General features: G+C 50.2%; 1 protein-coding gene across 39 annotated transcripts in view; it reads left to right on the top strand.

Annotated features, from left to right (window-relative positions):
• Positions 1-690: 690 nt before the first annotated feature.
• Mhc (myosin heavy chain) overlaps positions 691-13,938 on the top strand; it is a 42,186-nt gene continuing 28,938 nt past the window's right edge. For 4 of the 39 annotated variants that reach the window (XM_011155567.2, XM_011155570.2, XM_025302250.1 and 1 more), the window contains exons 1-8: positions 698-860; positions 2,588-3,044; positions 5,992-6,135; positions 7,499-7,655; positions 7,978-8,204; positions 8,901-8,964; positions 9,499-9,597; positions 13,266-13,369. In XM_011155567.2, the coding sequence (XP_011153869.1) occupies positions 2,838-3,044; positions 5,992-6,135; positions 7,499-7,655; positions 7,978-8,204; positions 8,901-8,964; positions 9,499-9,597; positions 13,266-13,369 (1,002 nt within the window). In that variant the 5' untranslated portion in view covers positions 698-860; positions 2,588-2,837. Of the gene's footprint in view, positions 861-2,587; positions 3,045-5,769; positions 5,914-5,991; positions 6,136-7,498; positions 7,656-7,977; positions 8,205-8,900; positions 8,965-9,498; positions 9,598-10,167; positions 10,272-11,284; positions 11,389-13,265; positions 13,370-13,938 lie in introns of all 39 variants that reach the window. The other 35 variants (XM_011155564.2, XM_025302258.1, XM_019845387.2 and 32 more) reach the window with 22 other exon arrangements.

The raw sequence follows: 13,938 nt of genomic DNA, 5'->3' as shown, positions 1-13,938 counted from the left end.
TCTCTCTCTCTCCCTCTCTCTCTCCCTCTACCCGATGATCGTCCTTCTATGCGCGCTCGACGACCACCGGGAGGCGACGCGCACCCTCCGGAATTCCTCCACCTCTTTCTTCCATTTCGAGATCCACGGCGTTCACCACGGCCGGGGACAGCCCCGGGGGTCACGCGCGGGGGAGGCAGCGGAGCGATCGGGAGCGTCGGCTGGGGCGGGAACGAGAGCGGCATCTCGCTCCGACGTCTATTTTCATCTCACTCGGCCGTCGCGCGGCCACCCCTTGTCGCGCGCACACTTCGGTATCATCGTCCGCCTAAAAAGGTAGATTGACCGTGGAAGTAACGCGACCGTCCATTGGCCAACTTGCACGTCCAATCGACGGCGGTGTTACATTCTAGGATCACGTTGCACGCGCTTATATTGGGAGCCCCCGCTCGTTTCCCCGACAGAACGGCTCTCTAACGTAAGTGCAGCACGTCGCGTCGCATCGTCGCGCCGCGACGCCGCCGGTTTCGCTTCTTTTTTTTTCTCTCTTTCTCTCTTTCTCTCTTTCTCTCTCTCTCTCTCTCTCTCGCTCTCTCTCTCTCTCTCTCTCTCTCTCTCTCTCTCTCTCTCTCTCTCTCTCTCTTTCTCTCTCTCTCTCTCTCTCTCTCTCTCTCTCTCTCTCTCTCTCTCATTCCTCGACACGTACACCCAGTTAGTTTGGAAAAAAAAGTTACCACGGAAGAGAAGAGACACGGTGCGGACGAGCGCTTACGATACACGTGTTACCCGGCACCCGCGACACACGCCACCTTCGTCCAACCACCGGAGCACACACCCCAAGACGCTCACACTAGAGAACGCGAACACGGCATATACATCGGGTCGGTGATAATTAAAAAAGAAAAAGGAAAGGAAAGAAAAAAAGAATACGCGAGGAGAGAGAGGGGATTCGTGACGGATCGAGTTGTTCGAGCGGTTCGAGCGAGTTCCACCTCGACGCAACAGGACTCTTCGAGGTTACCGCGAGAGGATCGCGTGTGCGTCTGTCTATTTGTGTCGGGAATCCCGAAAAGAGAGTCACCAGGTGGGAAGGACCAAGAGTGTACCAAGTACCAACTGGCGAACGGAGAGCCTGGTGATTTTCCTGAGGGAAAGGCGAGAGCGAACTCGGTATCTTCTTCTTCAGGCGGGAGTGTTTTTCTACCCTAGAAGGTGGTCGGGCCTTGGTGACCGTACGAAAGACTCGTGTGAGAATCGAACGACAGGTGTCAAGGATGTGTGAGCTTCGCCAGGAAGCTCTTTATTATTTGTGCGTGCTTACGATCCCTTTTGGTGAACGGATACAGTGTTCCACCATTACCACCACTACCACCGCCACTACTTTCCTTTTCGTCTCTTTTTTTCTTCTTCTTCTTCTTCTTCTTCTTCTTCTTCTTCTTCTTCTTCTTCTTCTTCTTCGTAATCTCCCGCCTCTCCTTGCGCCGGATTCCGATCCGGCCGGACTGAAAGCGAAAGCAAATTCCAGTGTCTGGTCAATCACTCCCTGGACACACACACACACACACACACGATTGACTATGATTTTTTTTCTTTCTCGATGAAATATCAACAAAGTGTATACTATCGGGAATATCATTTTGTGGAATGTTACAACCGAGTTTACAACCAGACACTTCAGGGGGGATGTCACATTTGTGTACCATCTCTTTTTCACAATGTCTCTCCGTCATCTCTCCGTCAGAGAGATTTCTCGCATCTTGAGATGCGAGACATTAGCTTGAGAAAGGAGGAATATAGGAGGATATCAACGTCAGAAATTTGTTGAGATGTTAATGAAAAATATCAAAATTCTCGTAACGCGATACTTGTGGCTCGTTTTGGTCCGGCCGCTGATACCACTTTGTGTCGCCTGCTCCACTTTGTATTCTTATCCGATTATGCAACTCTACCGCACATTCCCAGCTACGCCTTCGCAACTTGTCTTGGCGAATGATCTTTGCGATTCTCCTTCGCGAATCGTCTTTGCAACTCTTCCCTCTCGATTTTTATTCACGATGCGTACGCGCTAGATGCGTATCGCAGTATCAGTGTCGACGGAGGGTTGTACATACAACCGATTTGATGAAGTGAAGCGTGACTCCAGCCCGAATTGTCGATTCTTCGTCACGATCCAAATGTTTCTTTTTTCTTCCTTTTTCTTTGTTTTCTTTGTTTATTATATGGGTGAAACAAGGTGAGAGAAAGGGAAAGAGAAAGAGAGAAAAGAACAAACCGGTGGTTGTCTTCGGCAGTTCCCCGATATCGAGGTCCAGCTCCGGAAAGCCGCGAGTCTCTCAATTCGTTGGACGATGGCCAGAAAGTGTGCTATTATGATAATTACGTAATTTGTCTCGTAATACGTAAGAAGAGCGACTCGTTACGAAACACGTATTCTAACGAGCCGAATCTTTTTTTGTTCTGTTTTACCAAAAATTATACACATGTCCGAGCGACCAGACTCGATTCTCGCGCCATCGTCCAGCACCGCGTGTGTCGAGCGGCTCGAGGAACCAGGGCCTCGCGCGCGCAAGGTGTCGAAAGAGAGGGATTATAATCGATCGTCCCTCAGGGCCGCCCAGAACGTGCCGCCAGAAGTAGTCCGTCCGCCGCCGAACCAACAACAACCCCCAGGAAGGCAAACGACAAGGAAGAAGAGGAAGAGAGCAGTCCTCCCCTCCCGGCGACCAGCAGTGGGACGAACGAAGAAGAAGAGGAAGAAGAAGAAGAAGAAGCGAAGAGACCCCGCGAGTAGTGCCCCGTGAGTGCCACGGAGTCAGTTTCACGCGCGCAGTAGAGCCCGGAAGAGTAGCCGCACCGAGATGCCAGCCAACCCGAAGACCGAGGGAGAGGATCCCGATCCAACCCCCTACCTCTTCGTCTCCCTCGAGCAGAAGAGAATCGATCAGACGAAACCCTACGATGCGAAGAAGGCATGCTGGGTGCCCGACGAGAAGGATGGCTACCTCCTTGGAGAGATCAAAGCCACCAAGGGCGATATCGTCAGCGTCGGCTTGCCTGGCGGCGAGGTGTGTAATCTGTGATGGAAACCTGACTCTTCTATCTCTCTCTCTCGCTCGCTATTTATCCCTCGTCGGGAAGCGTCGAGCTGTTTGGAATGTAATGGCCGACCGGAGTAAAGCCTCGAAAGATTTTCGACTTTCGGGCGGAGTTTCCTCCCTTTGCTACAGAGTGAAAATTGTATCCGCGACAAACAGTGGCGTACGTGCGAGCACGAGTTACTCTCCAAAGGAATGTCGGCCATTACGTTCGTTCGAGCCGATTGCTTGAGATGAAGCGAATCATACGATTTTGCAGTCTCTCATTCTCTGGGACGCGCATACTTTGGAATTTCGAGGCTAAATTTCAAAATTAATTTTATTTTACTAATCTTGATACTCTTTTTATCATGATTTTATTTTCTTTTAATAGTTATTAACCGAACGTTACATTTAACTGTATTAAATGGGTCGTCATATAACGAACAACTCGCGATCGCTCTTCGACGAAAGCGTCGTCTGCCTATACATCGTTTCTCTCTACTCACCGGTCCGGTCACGAAGCGGTCTTTTCTACTGTGCCGCCGCCGCCGCCGCCGCGGTGGTCTTTTTCCATCGTCCGTCGCGCGCGAAGCTTTATCTTTTCTATTATCCGTATATCACAAGATGGCCTTTCTTTCCGTCAGTCGCGAATTGGCCTCTTTTATCGTCTGTCATGAAACGGCTTTTTCCACTGAGCGAACTTTCCTCTACTCGGAAACTACTGTTTCTCTAACGCACTCTCACAAACGTACGATTTTACTTCCCTGCCTATGCATCATTGAATCATTTGCACTTGAACCAATTTTTAGAAATGTTGCATCAATCCGATCCGAAATATCGCAATGGGAAGAACGTCAACGTCAGTATCAATTGCTGCCCTGTGAATTAAAATGAGTTGCGGTATCGTTTAAAGATTCGGCCGCGCTTTGACCAGTTGTACCCATGCAATGTGAAAGCAAGTCTCCGGCCGAGTTCGGCCGCTGTGTGACCATCGTCTCTGTCTTTCTCTAGCTCCTTCGAACTAGACCTCGAAATTGTGACGTAACGCTTTTCGACCGCACGATCGTGTCGCGAAGGTATTCGCGACGCTCGAGGAAGCGCGCGCGCCCGCCCGCTCGCTCTGATTTTGCCGGATAAATTCGTTCGCTCGGCGCGATTTTCGGCGACACGGGGGAAGGAGGCGGACTGTTTACGGCTGGGCGATTTCCATCGATCGCCATGGAAGGATCGAGGCGTGATCTCTCCCTCCGTCTTGGCGATTTTTTAGCCGGCTCGGCCGAGAGCAAGACGGAAAGAGAGCGAGAAAGAGAGGCAGGGAAGGAGGGGAGCTATGCTCGCTTCTATATATATAAAAAGAAGGGTAGGCGAGGGGAGAGGTACTCGGGGATCTCGCTGGCAATCTATTTTTGGAGAACAGAAAACCGGCCGCCACCACCACCGCTGCCGCCGCCGCTGCCGCCGCCGCCGCCGCCGCCGCCACCGACTACTTACGACCTTCCGCTACCCGGCCGTCGAAGCCGTAGGCTTTCTTTTCGCCAGACGGAAATAAAGCTCGAGCTTGAAACTTTGAGGCCCGATGCCCAAAACGCAACGTTACGTAAAGAGGCGGGGCTGAAAGAAGTCGTCTCGCTTCGTCGTGAAATCACCACGACGGTCCATGCGTCAGACGCGTGGTAATTTAAAGCATGAAATCTTCATTCACGTTCGTCATCGTTGCTTAACGCGTGTCGTGCTTCTTCGTACAGTTGCTCCTTCCGAGTATCTTCGTCACCGCTGCGCGAGATCGTTGCGTTTATACTCGCGAGGAACCATCTTCGATATTTTCGAGCTCGCAGGCTTGGACGCTTGCTGTGACGCTGTCGAACCGATCTCGAACGAGCGCGATACTCTGCTCGCGGAACCGCCGGTTGTTACATAATGGTTCAACAAACCCTGCCGTCGCCTCGTTCCTGAACGCTTAAACGCTATTGTTAGCATCGCCGTCGGCGCGCGTAATAATAAGTCGAAACGCCACTTCTCGAAACGCGGGTCAACGTATTTTTAGAGCAATCGCCCGAGAGCGATGAGAGAGAGAGAGAGAGAGAGAGAGAGAGAGAGAGAGAGAGAGATGTCATCAGCGGCTGCCAAAAAGCCTTTTTGCGCGACACGAGCGTCGCGAGAAAAAAACTCCTCGCTATCCGTTGCTTCCCGCTTCTTGTCAAAATTTTTCGGCGAGGGTCGCTCCAACTGACGTGTTGGAGAGTTGGATTAGTGATTAACGAAGAGACGTGAAGAAGCAGAGAGAAGTAACAATCGCTGAACATGCATGCCGATTGTGCGCACGTGAAACGGCAGAGCACGGGTCTCGTCATTCGACCGCGCGATTACGTAAAGTGTACTTTGACAACTTATTCGATCATTCAACAGCTAGAGCAATGGCAAATAAAATGTAAGTATGCCGTAGAAACAGCCACTTTAAAGAGGGTAGTAATCCGCGTAGAAGAGATACAGAAAGAAAGCTGAGAGAACGCTGCTACATCTTGATGCATGCATTATCCCGTGTCGACTTAACGTCTGGGGTGGGGGGAGGGGGGAGGGGGGAGAAAGTCGTTCGATTAACACACAACGACGGCGCGAATGAGTAAGAGAGCAAAAGCGACGAGTGAGGCGAAAGAGGCATGGGAAATAAACGAAACAGAAACGAAAGAAAGAATTGTCCGCAATGCTCGCGCAGACGAAACAGTTCCGCAAGGACCAGCTGTCCCAAGTGAACCCACCGAAATTCGAGAAAGCCGAAGACATGGCCGACCTGACCTACCTGAACGAGGCGGCGGTGTTGCACAACCTGAAGCAGCGTTACTACAGCAAACTGATCTACGTAAGTCGCACATCACTACCTTACCTCACTAACCGCGCTTTCTCTCTCTTTTTGCGTCCTCTCGCGGACGCGTGACAGACCAAGGACTTCAAGAAGGACCAGCTTCAGCAGGTGAACCCGCCCAAGTACGAGAAATGCGAGGACATGTCCAATCTGACCTACCTCAACGATGCTTCGGTCCTCCACAACTTGAAGCAACGTTACTACGCCAAGCTCATCTACGTAAGGCTCCGTTCGTAACGGAGATGCTCGTGCCGGAAGGGAGGGTTCAGGCAGACCCCTCGACACCCTCCCCCATCCCCGGCTTTGTCTGGTTTTGTCTGGCCCCGATTGTCTCTCCTTCTTCTGCTACTTGCGCGAGTTGCCACAAACTCGCGTCTTTTCCCTCTTCTCTTCTCTTCTTTCGGAACGTCCACGTACTTGACGGAGTATTTGTCGCTCAAAACGCGCCGAGACGCGTCTCGCGACGTCCTCCGTCTCTTAGAGGGTCTTCCCGCTTTTTTTCTGTTTTACGCCTCTTTGATTCGTCATCCGCGATGCAGAGCTCGCAAGGATGTACGAGCCTCCTTCACGCTCGGAGGCGTCGTCGTAAAGCACAACGACATGCCGCGACGTCTTCCACGGCTGCTCCGTTTCTCATCGACGACGACGACGACGACGACGACGACGACGACGACGACGACGACGATGATCTCTTCTTCTTCGCGCGCACGAAAGAAGTTGCGCGCGTCTCAATATGTTCCTTTATTTTCTTTGTCTTTTTTCTTTCTCTTTTGTACATAGCTAGAGAAGTAGAAGTAGATGGAAAGTAGATGGAGTTACTTTGTTGTCGTGGTGTTTGCCTCCCATCCCATTGTGATTAATCCAGTGCACCATATATGGTCCACCGTGCTCCTCGCGAATCGCGGAGGATGTTCTCGCTTCGCGAGTCTCGCATCCGTTACGATGGGAGATGGGCTGCTGGAGATCGAGACTCGATCTTTCTTTTTCTTTTCATTTTCACTGTCACTTTTACATGTTCCGTCGTATATTTCTCGTCTACGCTGTCGATATTACCGATTTCGCCACCTCCCCACCCTCTCCATCGGTCGAGTCGGTAATTGATTTTATTTTTCCATCATTATTTGCACTGAAATCTCCCAGTCGCAGTGACGACGGGGGGGTCCGACAGTCGGATACTATCGACAACGTATCTGTACTTTCCGGGCAGTTTTCGGCTATTCGAGTCTCTGGATGACGTGAACTGTGAATAAAAACTCCCTAACATCGCGACTCCATGTCTTGTTCGTTCCATTTGCGTTCTTATTTTTTAATTGGGTGTCGGAACCTCTGGTAATTTTTTTTATCGGCAATCTGCGAAAATTCGAATAGCCGGAATTGGCCGAGAATCTCTTTGTAGCACGTTATTGCGACTGTCTCATGAGAGCAAGACAGATCGCACGGATCCAGGATCGAGATCCACGTCTTGGTGACCGGAGAGACCGGCCAAACCACTACGAATCGCTCCAAGCCGTGTCTCGACGACTCTCCAGCGAGTTGCGGAGATTGAATCATTAATCGTACGTCCGTCTGTCTACCTTCGCAGACCTACTCCGGCCTGTTCTGCGTGGCCATCAATCCCTACAAAAGGTTCCCCGTGTACACCTCGAGATGCGCCAAACTGTACCGTGGTAAAAGGCGTAGCGAAGTGCCGCCGCACATTTTCGCCATCTCTGACGGAGCTTACGTCAACATGCTCACCAGTACGTAGAATGCAATTATTTCTTCGGAAAGAGAATCGAGGTTGAGAAAGATCGATGGTCGATAAATGAATCGTCTCAGCTCAAGTTGGATCAATTGATGAAGTAACTCATCGCGGAGTTCGTTTAGCTAATTTGACTAATCTTCTCGATTTGATCGCGTTTGAAATATTCGAGAGGAGAGGAGAAAGAGACGACGCGCGTCACAAAAGGTTCGCCTCTAACGCCTCGTCGCGCAAAGACGCTCGCTCGTTGACACGTCGACGTTGACACGTGTCTCTCACAATTCATTGACCGGGAAATCCGTGCTTCTCGTCCCCGACAGATAGCGAAAACCAGTCCATGTTGATCACCGGTGAGTCTGGTGCCGGGAAAACTGAGAACACGAAGAAAGTAATCGCGTACTTCGCCACCGTCGGTGCATCGACCAAGAAGCAGGAAGATACGAATCAGAAGAAGGGTTCCTTGGAGGATCAAGTCGTCCAGACCAATCCTGTCCTAGAAGCCTTCGGTAACGCCAAGACCGTCCGTAACGACAACTCCTCTCGTTTCGTAAGTGCTTCTATTTTCTCGTGATATCGAGTGTTTCGTCCAACGACGAGAAATAGCCATTACTGTATCTGGCCAAGATGAACGATTGCGAATACGCCTAATAGAGATTCGCAACATTTCAACTATGTGACTTTGGAGACTATGCTACTTTGGGGGGAGAGAGAGAGAGAGAGAGAGAGAGAGAGAGAGAGAGAGAGAGAGAGAGAGAGAGAGGGAGAGAGGGAGAGAGATTGAGATTCGTCCGATAATATATTTCCACTTAACCCTCTACAATTCACTCTATATTTTTTTTCGTGAATATAAAAAAAGATTACGTAACATGAAACCAGCAAATATTAACCTGCAGATATAAATCCACGCACAATTGATTTATAATTTTCAAGGATTTTATTCTAAAACAGCGGTTTATAACTTTGAAATTACAATTTCAGGGGGGAGGGATGCAAGGCAGGAATATCTGTACATATGCGTATATAATTTAAATTAACAATATCGACACATGTTAGCATGTCAGTCTGTAAAGTCACAGTGGCGTTATAGAGGGTTAACGTGGAAGAGATACATTTCTAAAGCAAATGAAACGAACAGAGAAACGAATTTCCTTCAAGTGATGGGTATTTTTCCGTCGTGGCCGATTCAAACTCACCTCAGTGAGAGATTCAACGAGGTGGTTTAATCTTGTCTGTCCTCGAATAGGGTAAATTCATCCGTATTCACTTCGGCCCTTCTGGAAAACTGGCCGGTGCTGATATCGAGACCTGTAAGTACCTTCGCCGAAAAATTGGTAAACTCGTCGGCGCGAATAAAAGAGGCGCGTATCAAAGTCGCAGCGCGACTTTTATTCGAATTTTGCGCAGTCGCGGGCATACGCGGGTGTTTCGCGCGGCGCGTCAAGGTAAGACGGGAGACGAGCGCGCGCGTGCGTTTATTATTGTCGCGATGCAACACACGCGGGCGCAGTTGGCTTCGATTCGCGTATGCACCGCTCGCTCTTTGATTGCTTCGGTTATTTTTGCAACCCGTCGCGCGCCTCCGTTGCGTGCGTTGCACGTTTCGTTTGGCTGAAATTCCGCTCGCGTCATCGCGTGACTCGTTCCTCGCCACGATGAGTCGTACGTTACGAACGAAATGCAATGTGCAAATACGTGCGCGCAACGTGTCCCCGTTACCATACGGCAATTCCACGAGGGATGGTCAGCAATTCTTCCTCCGGGGTCGCTTGCTGGGGACTTTCGACGCATCCTTCTCTTTGCACGACTCACTTGACAAGGATCTCTTTCTTCGCTTTTTGCAGATCTGCTGGAGAAGGCTCGTGTCATCTCCCAACAGACCCTCGAGCGCTCCTACCACATCTTCTATCAGATGATGTCCGGATCGGTCAAGGGATTAAAGGGTAAGGTCACCGATGTTCCGCGAGGACGAATAGCTAGACTCGACCGACATTCGAAATAGATTTCCGTCCTTCGCGCGCGCGCGTGCCCCCCCCCCCCGCCCATGAATTGAACCACCCTTTAAGGACGTCGTCGTTGCTGGAGGAATTATCGCTGCCTTGAGAAATTCATGTTTGTCGTTTACGTTCGTTAAAACGAGTCGATGAATTCCCACTGGTCTAGACTAGAGAGGCAGAAACACAAGCAGCTGTTTGAGGAACTCGGCAGAATTTCAAGTGATTTTCTCGAGGTAGCGATCGTTCCGTTAGAGAACGACTGCCGCGTCGCGTTCTCTCTCCGGTTAGGCTCCGGGAGCTAACTTCGGTTTTGTCGAGCGCTCTCGACCTCGAGACCGTAACGAGACCAGCAGGATCATCAGGCGTCGGAGATGGTGAGACGGTGACAGGTGCCTGAGACGGAACGAAGGGCAAAGGTGACTCTCGAGCCCTCGGTCGCCCTCGTCCACTCTCTCGCATCACCAGCAAAGTATTCTCACTACGAAGTATTATTATATCCATCCTCCTTCCATGCAGCCATGTGCCTCCTAACGGACAACGTCAACGATTACTACTTCGTATCTCAGGGCAAGACAACGATCCCGAACGTCGACGACGGCGAGGAGTGTCTGCTAACCGACGTAAGGACCTGACGATGACGAGTATCGCAGGCCTCTCTTACTTCCACTCCTCTTACCTCGTCGCATCCTTCTCCCGCCCTATACACATGACCAGCTAGACCCAGTTGTTGGCCGTTGTCGGTGTTTCTTGAATTAACCGTTGAATGAACCCGTTGCCCTGAGGAACTGTAGTGGGCAATTTGCAACGCCTCCAGAACGAGGTGACGAGGAGAGACGTGGCCGTCGACGTTTTCGGAATCGAATCGGAAGTGTGACTTTTATAACGCTCATCTCGTACACGGAAGGAACACCTACGTGAGATGAGGGAAGAGCGAATGAAATGGTGCGCGACATCGCGAGGCCTGACAGAACCTGACTCGACGGCCGCGCGCCTCCTCCCGTCTACAGTGTGTTGGTATCTTAGAAACTCCGCTCCGCAGAGAAAAGCTCGGAGACTGTACATAATTTCTCGCCCTCTTAGCCGAGACGTAGTCTGCAGAGAGGGAGCAGCGGTATCTTGCAGAGCTATACCGTAGAGAGATGTATCTCGTGTATTCTTTTGAGCGTCGATCTGATGCCGCGGAGACGAGAGGACCATCTCGGGGAACCGCCGCAGTTCGCAAACTGCAAAAAGTCTTCGCAGAAAATCTCACTCGAGTCGATGAATTGAAAAGGAGGCAAGAAGTAGTACGCGTGGATATGCGTAAAATTGTCCAACTAAATTCGCGAAGCGGCCTGTTCGAGCGATGGTCCCTTCGTCGAGCTAATCCCTGGTGAACAGGTGATCCTCGCCCGTATCGCTGTCGCTCACTCCGCCGCAGCCGCCGCCAGTATTTCTGTCTCTTTGAGACGCACTTGAGAACCGCGCGATGACTCGCGGCAGTTGATAGATCCTGTTGTAGATATCGTCACCCATCCACCCGAGCCCCCAAGTAGCATACGATGGAAAGCCACCGGGAAGCATGGCCCGCCATCGGTTTTTTCTCTAACCACCCGCATGTCTTTTTTTCTCTCTTTCACCCGGCCACCCATAGAGATGTGTCTGCTGTCCAACAACATCCAAGACTACTACTTTGTGTCGCAAGGCAAGACGACGATTCCCGGCCTCGATGACGGCGAGGAACTGTTGATCACCGACGTAAGTGCAATGATCTGGACCAGCCGGCGGCCGCGCTTCTTCGCGTCGACATGAGAAAAGTTGACGAGAGATCTCTTCACATTCTTCTCACTCTTGTACATATCTCTCACGCCCTGGCGGAGTGTTCGCTCCTCGCGGAGGATCTTCCGCGTTTCTAATTTGTCCGATTGAATTGAAGTGTCTGACGAAGGTTTGAGATGAAGGTAGCTTCTCGCTAATGTTTTACACTTGACGTGCTCGGTTGAATTCTGAAATCTGGAATCGATACGCGCGTGTCTAAGAATATGATCCGTTTTCGCGGAGGCGAAACCTTCATTTTTTGCGCTCGCTGGTCCTACTCTCTAAGCACTAGGTCCTTTTTGTGTATGTAATTGTCGCCTTTCCGTCTACAATGGCCGCTTCGGAAAGAGTATCGTCGCTCGAACACTGCTCGAACAATACAGAGTGACGATAACTTTCACGTACTTTGAATCTTTGAACTTTTGTACCTTCCAGCCGCTACTTGCGCATTCTCCATCGTGTATGTGTGAAGATGTTACCTGCGCTGCAATCTCTCTCTCTCTCTCTCTCTGTCTGCTATCTGTCTTTTTTACTCTCTCTCTCTCTCTCTCTCTTTCTCTCTTCCTTTCTCTCTCTCTCTCTCTCTCTCTCTCTTCCCATCTTTCATTTCAGCTCTCAACCATCACGTTCTTGCAGCATCTTCATCCGTGCATCACACATCGGGGACGTCTTCATCATTTCTCTTCTTCATCTCTCTTCTTCTTCTTACTCTTTTTTCTCTCTCTCTCTCTCTCTCTCTCTCTCTCTCTCTTTGTGTGTGTGTAATTTTTTATTTCTTCTTCTTCTTCTCTATCGCTATGTCATTCTTTCAGCTACTATTCGCCGCGAATAATTTGCTGTGTACGTTTTTGCAAATCGTCGCGAGCACCGATGACTCTTCTCAGTCACTTTTATGCGCGTCTGAAATTGTCAGTCAACATTAACCAACGATCGAGTTGATCGCCGGTTCAGCCAACATCCTGCAACGACCAAAGGACCAAAGGACAATTTTGACAACGTTAATAAGAGTGACTGGGAACAGTCGACAGTGGTCGCGCTCTCGCTCGCTTGTCGATCGTGATCGATCAAGTACGGCGTGACGTTGATCGGAGGAACATGAGGCCGAAAGTCGAAAATGCAAAACTAACGCAGAATTGACCATGCTGAGCAACCGGATCGGCGACTATTGGTACATTAGCCAGGGTAAGACCAGAATTCCGGGGGTCAACGACGGAGAGGACATGGAAGAAACGGACGTAAGTCCAGGCCCCAGGTTGCCCCTCGTGCCTCGGCGATATTCATACCCCTCGCTTCTCGTGAGACGGCTTTGCCGCGTCGACGACGCGTTGATTTTTACTTACGTCGCATGATTCTGTATTTAAAGGTAAACTTTCAAGTGATCTCTCTGTTCCGTCGAACGACATGCGAGGTGATGTCTCCGAGCTTGGCTGAGGATTCGCCACCCCCTCGCCCCCCGCCTGCGAAAGCTGCCTGCCGCCGCAATCGGGGTGCGGGGAGATTGGGGTGATCCCTTTCTCTGGTGTACTGGAAAATTCTCCTCTGTCAAAATACGTCAAAATACGATCGCCCCCGTTTACCCGCTCCCCGATACCCGCACGCCCAACTACGAAAGTGCCAGGCCGTGTCAGTCGCAAAAATTAACAAATAACGCGCGACGGTCGGAATTTGCGCGAACGAAAATCGCGAAATCGTTCCTTCGTAGAACCGAGGAGGGATAAAGGAAGGACTGGAATTGTGAATGAGGATCCCGTGGATCCTCGCGGACGAGACTTCACGAATGAGAGACGAATTCACGTCAACTTTCTAATGATTCACAGAAAACTGTTTATTGTCCAACAACATATACGACTATTACAACGTGTCCCAAGGAAAGATCACGATCCCCAACGTCGACGACGGCGAGGAGTGTTTAGCGACGGACGTAAGTCCTAATTATCCCATTACCCCTGATCGTCGTGGAAAATTAATGCCACTTTTCAAACCGCCTCCCCCTCCGTATCGATCGTTGCCTCTGTAGGCAACTCGACCCTGTATCTTTGGATCTGTCATTTAGACACGCCCCTTGTAGTATCGGCGATGTCGATCACGTCGATAAAATGCGGCTGATCATCTTTCTTTTCGATTTTGAACTTTGAAACTTTGAAACAGTGAAATCTAGATAGATTAACGCTAGATTTAACGCTGAAAGATTAGCGATCAAACGCGATCAATCTTGCTTTCTCTAATAATAATAATAAAAAAAAAGAGAATGATAACGAACATGGATAGTCTCACAGCTTGATGATCGACGTCGTTGTGGTTTTCAAGTAACGCGGATGATAATGAGCAGCAAGTCTCGTGTCAACGAGATATATTACCTACGAGTGATATCTATAAGACTGTAGATTGTTGCTTCGTTATCAAACTCCGCAAAAAGCACCATGTATATAATAACGAAGACTTTCGAGCACTTCCGGTGGTAGTACTGATCTCCTTTGCGACAAGACACCG

The sequence above is a fragment of the Harpegnathos saltator genome, unplaced genomic scaffold (assembly GCF_003227715.2).
Source record: "Harpegnathos saltator strain DR-91 unplaced genomic scaffold, Hsal_v8.6 scaffold114, whole genome shotgun sequence".
Classification (NCBI taxonomy): Eukaryota; Metazoa; Arthropoda; class Insecta; order Hymenoptera; family Formicidae; genus Harpegnathos; species Harpegnathos saltator.
Note: the sequence above shows the minus strand (reverse complement) of the source record. Positions and strands in the feature narration are given on the sequence as shown.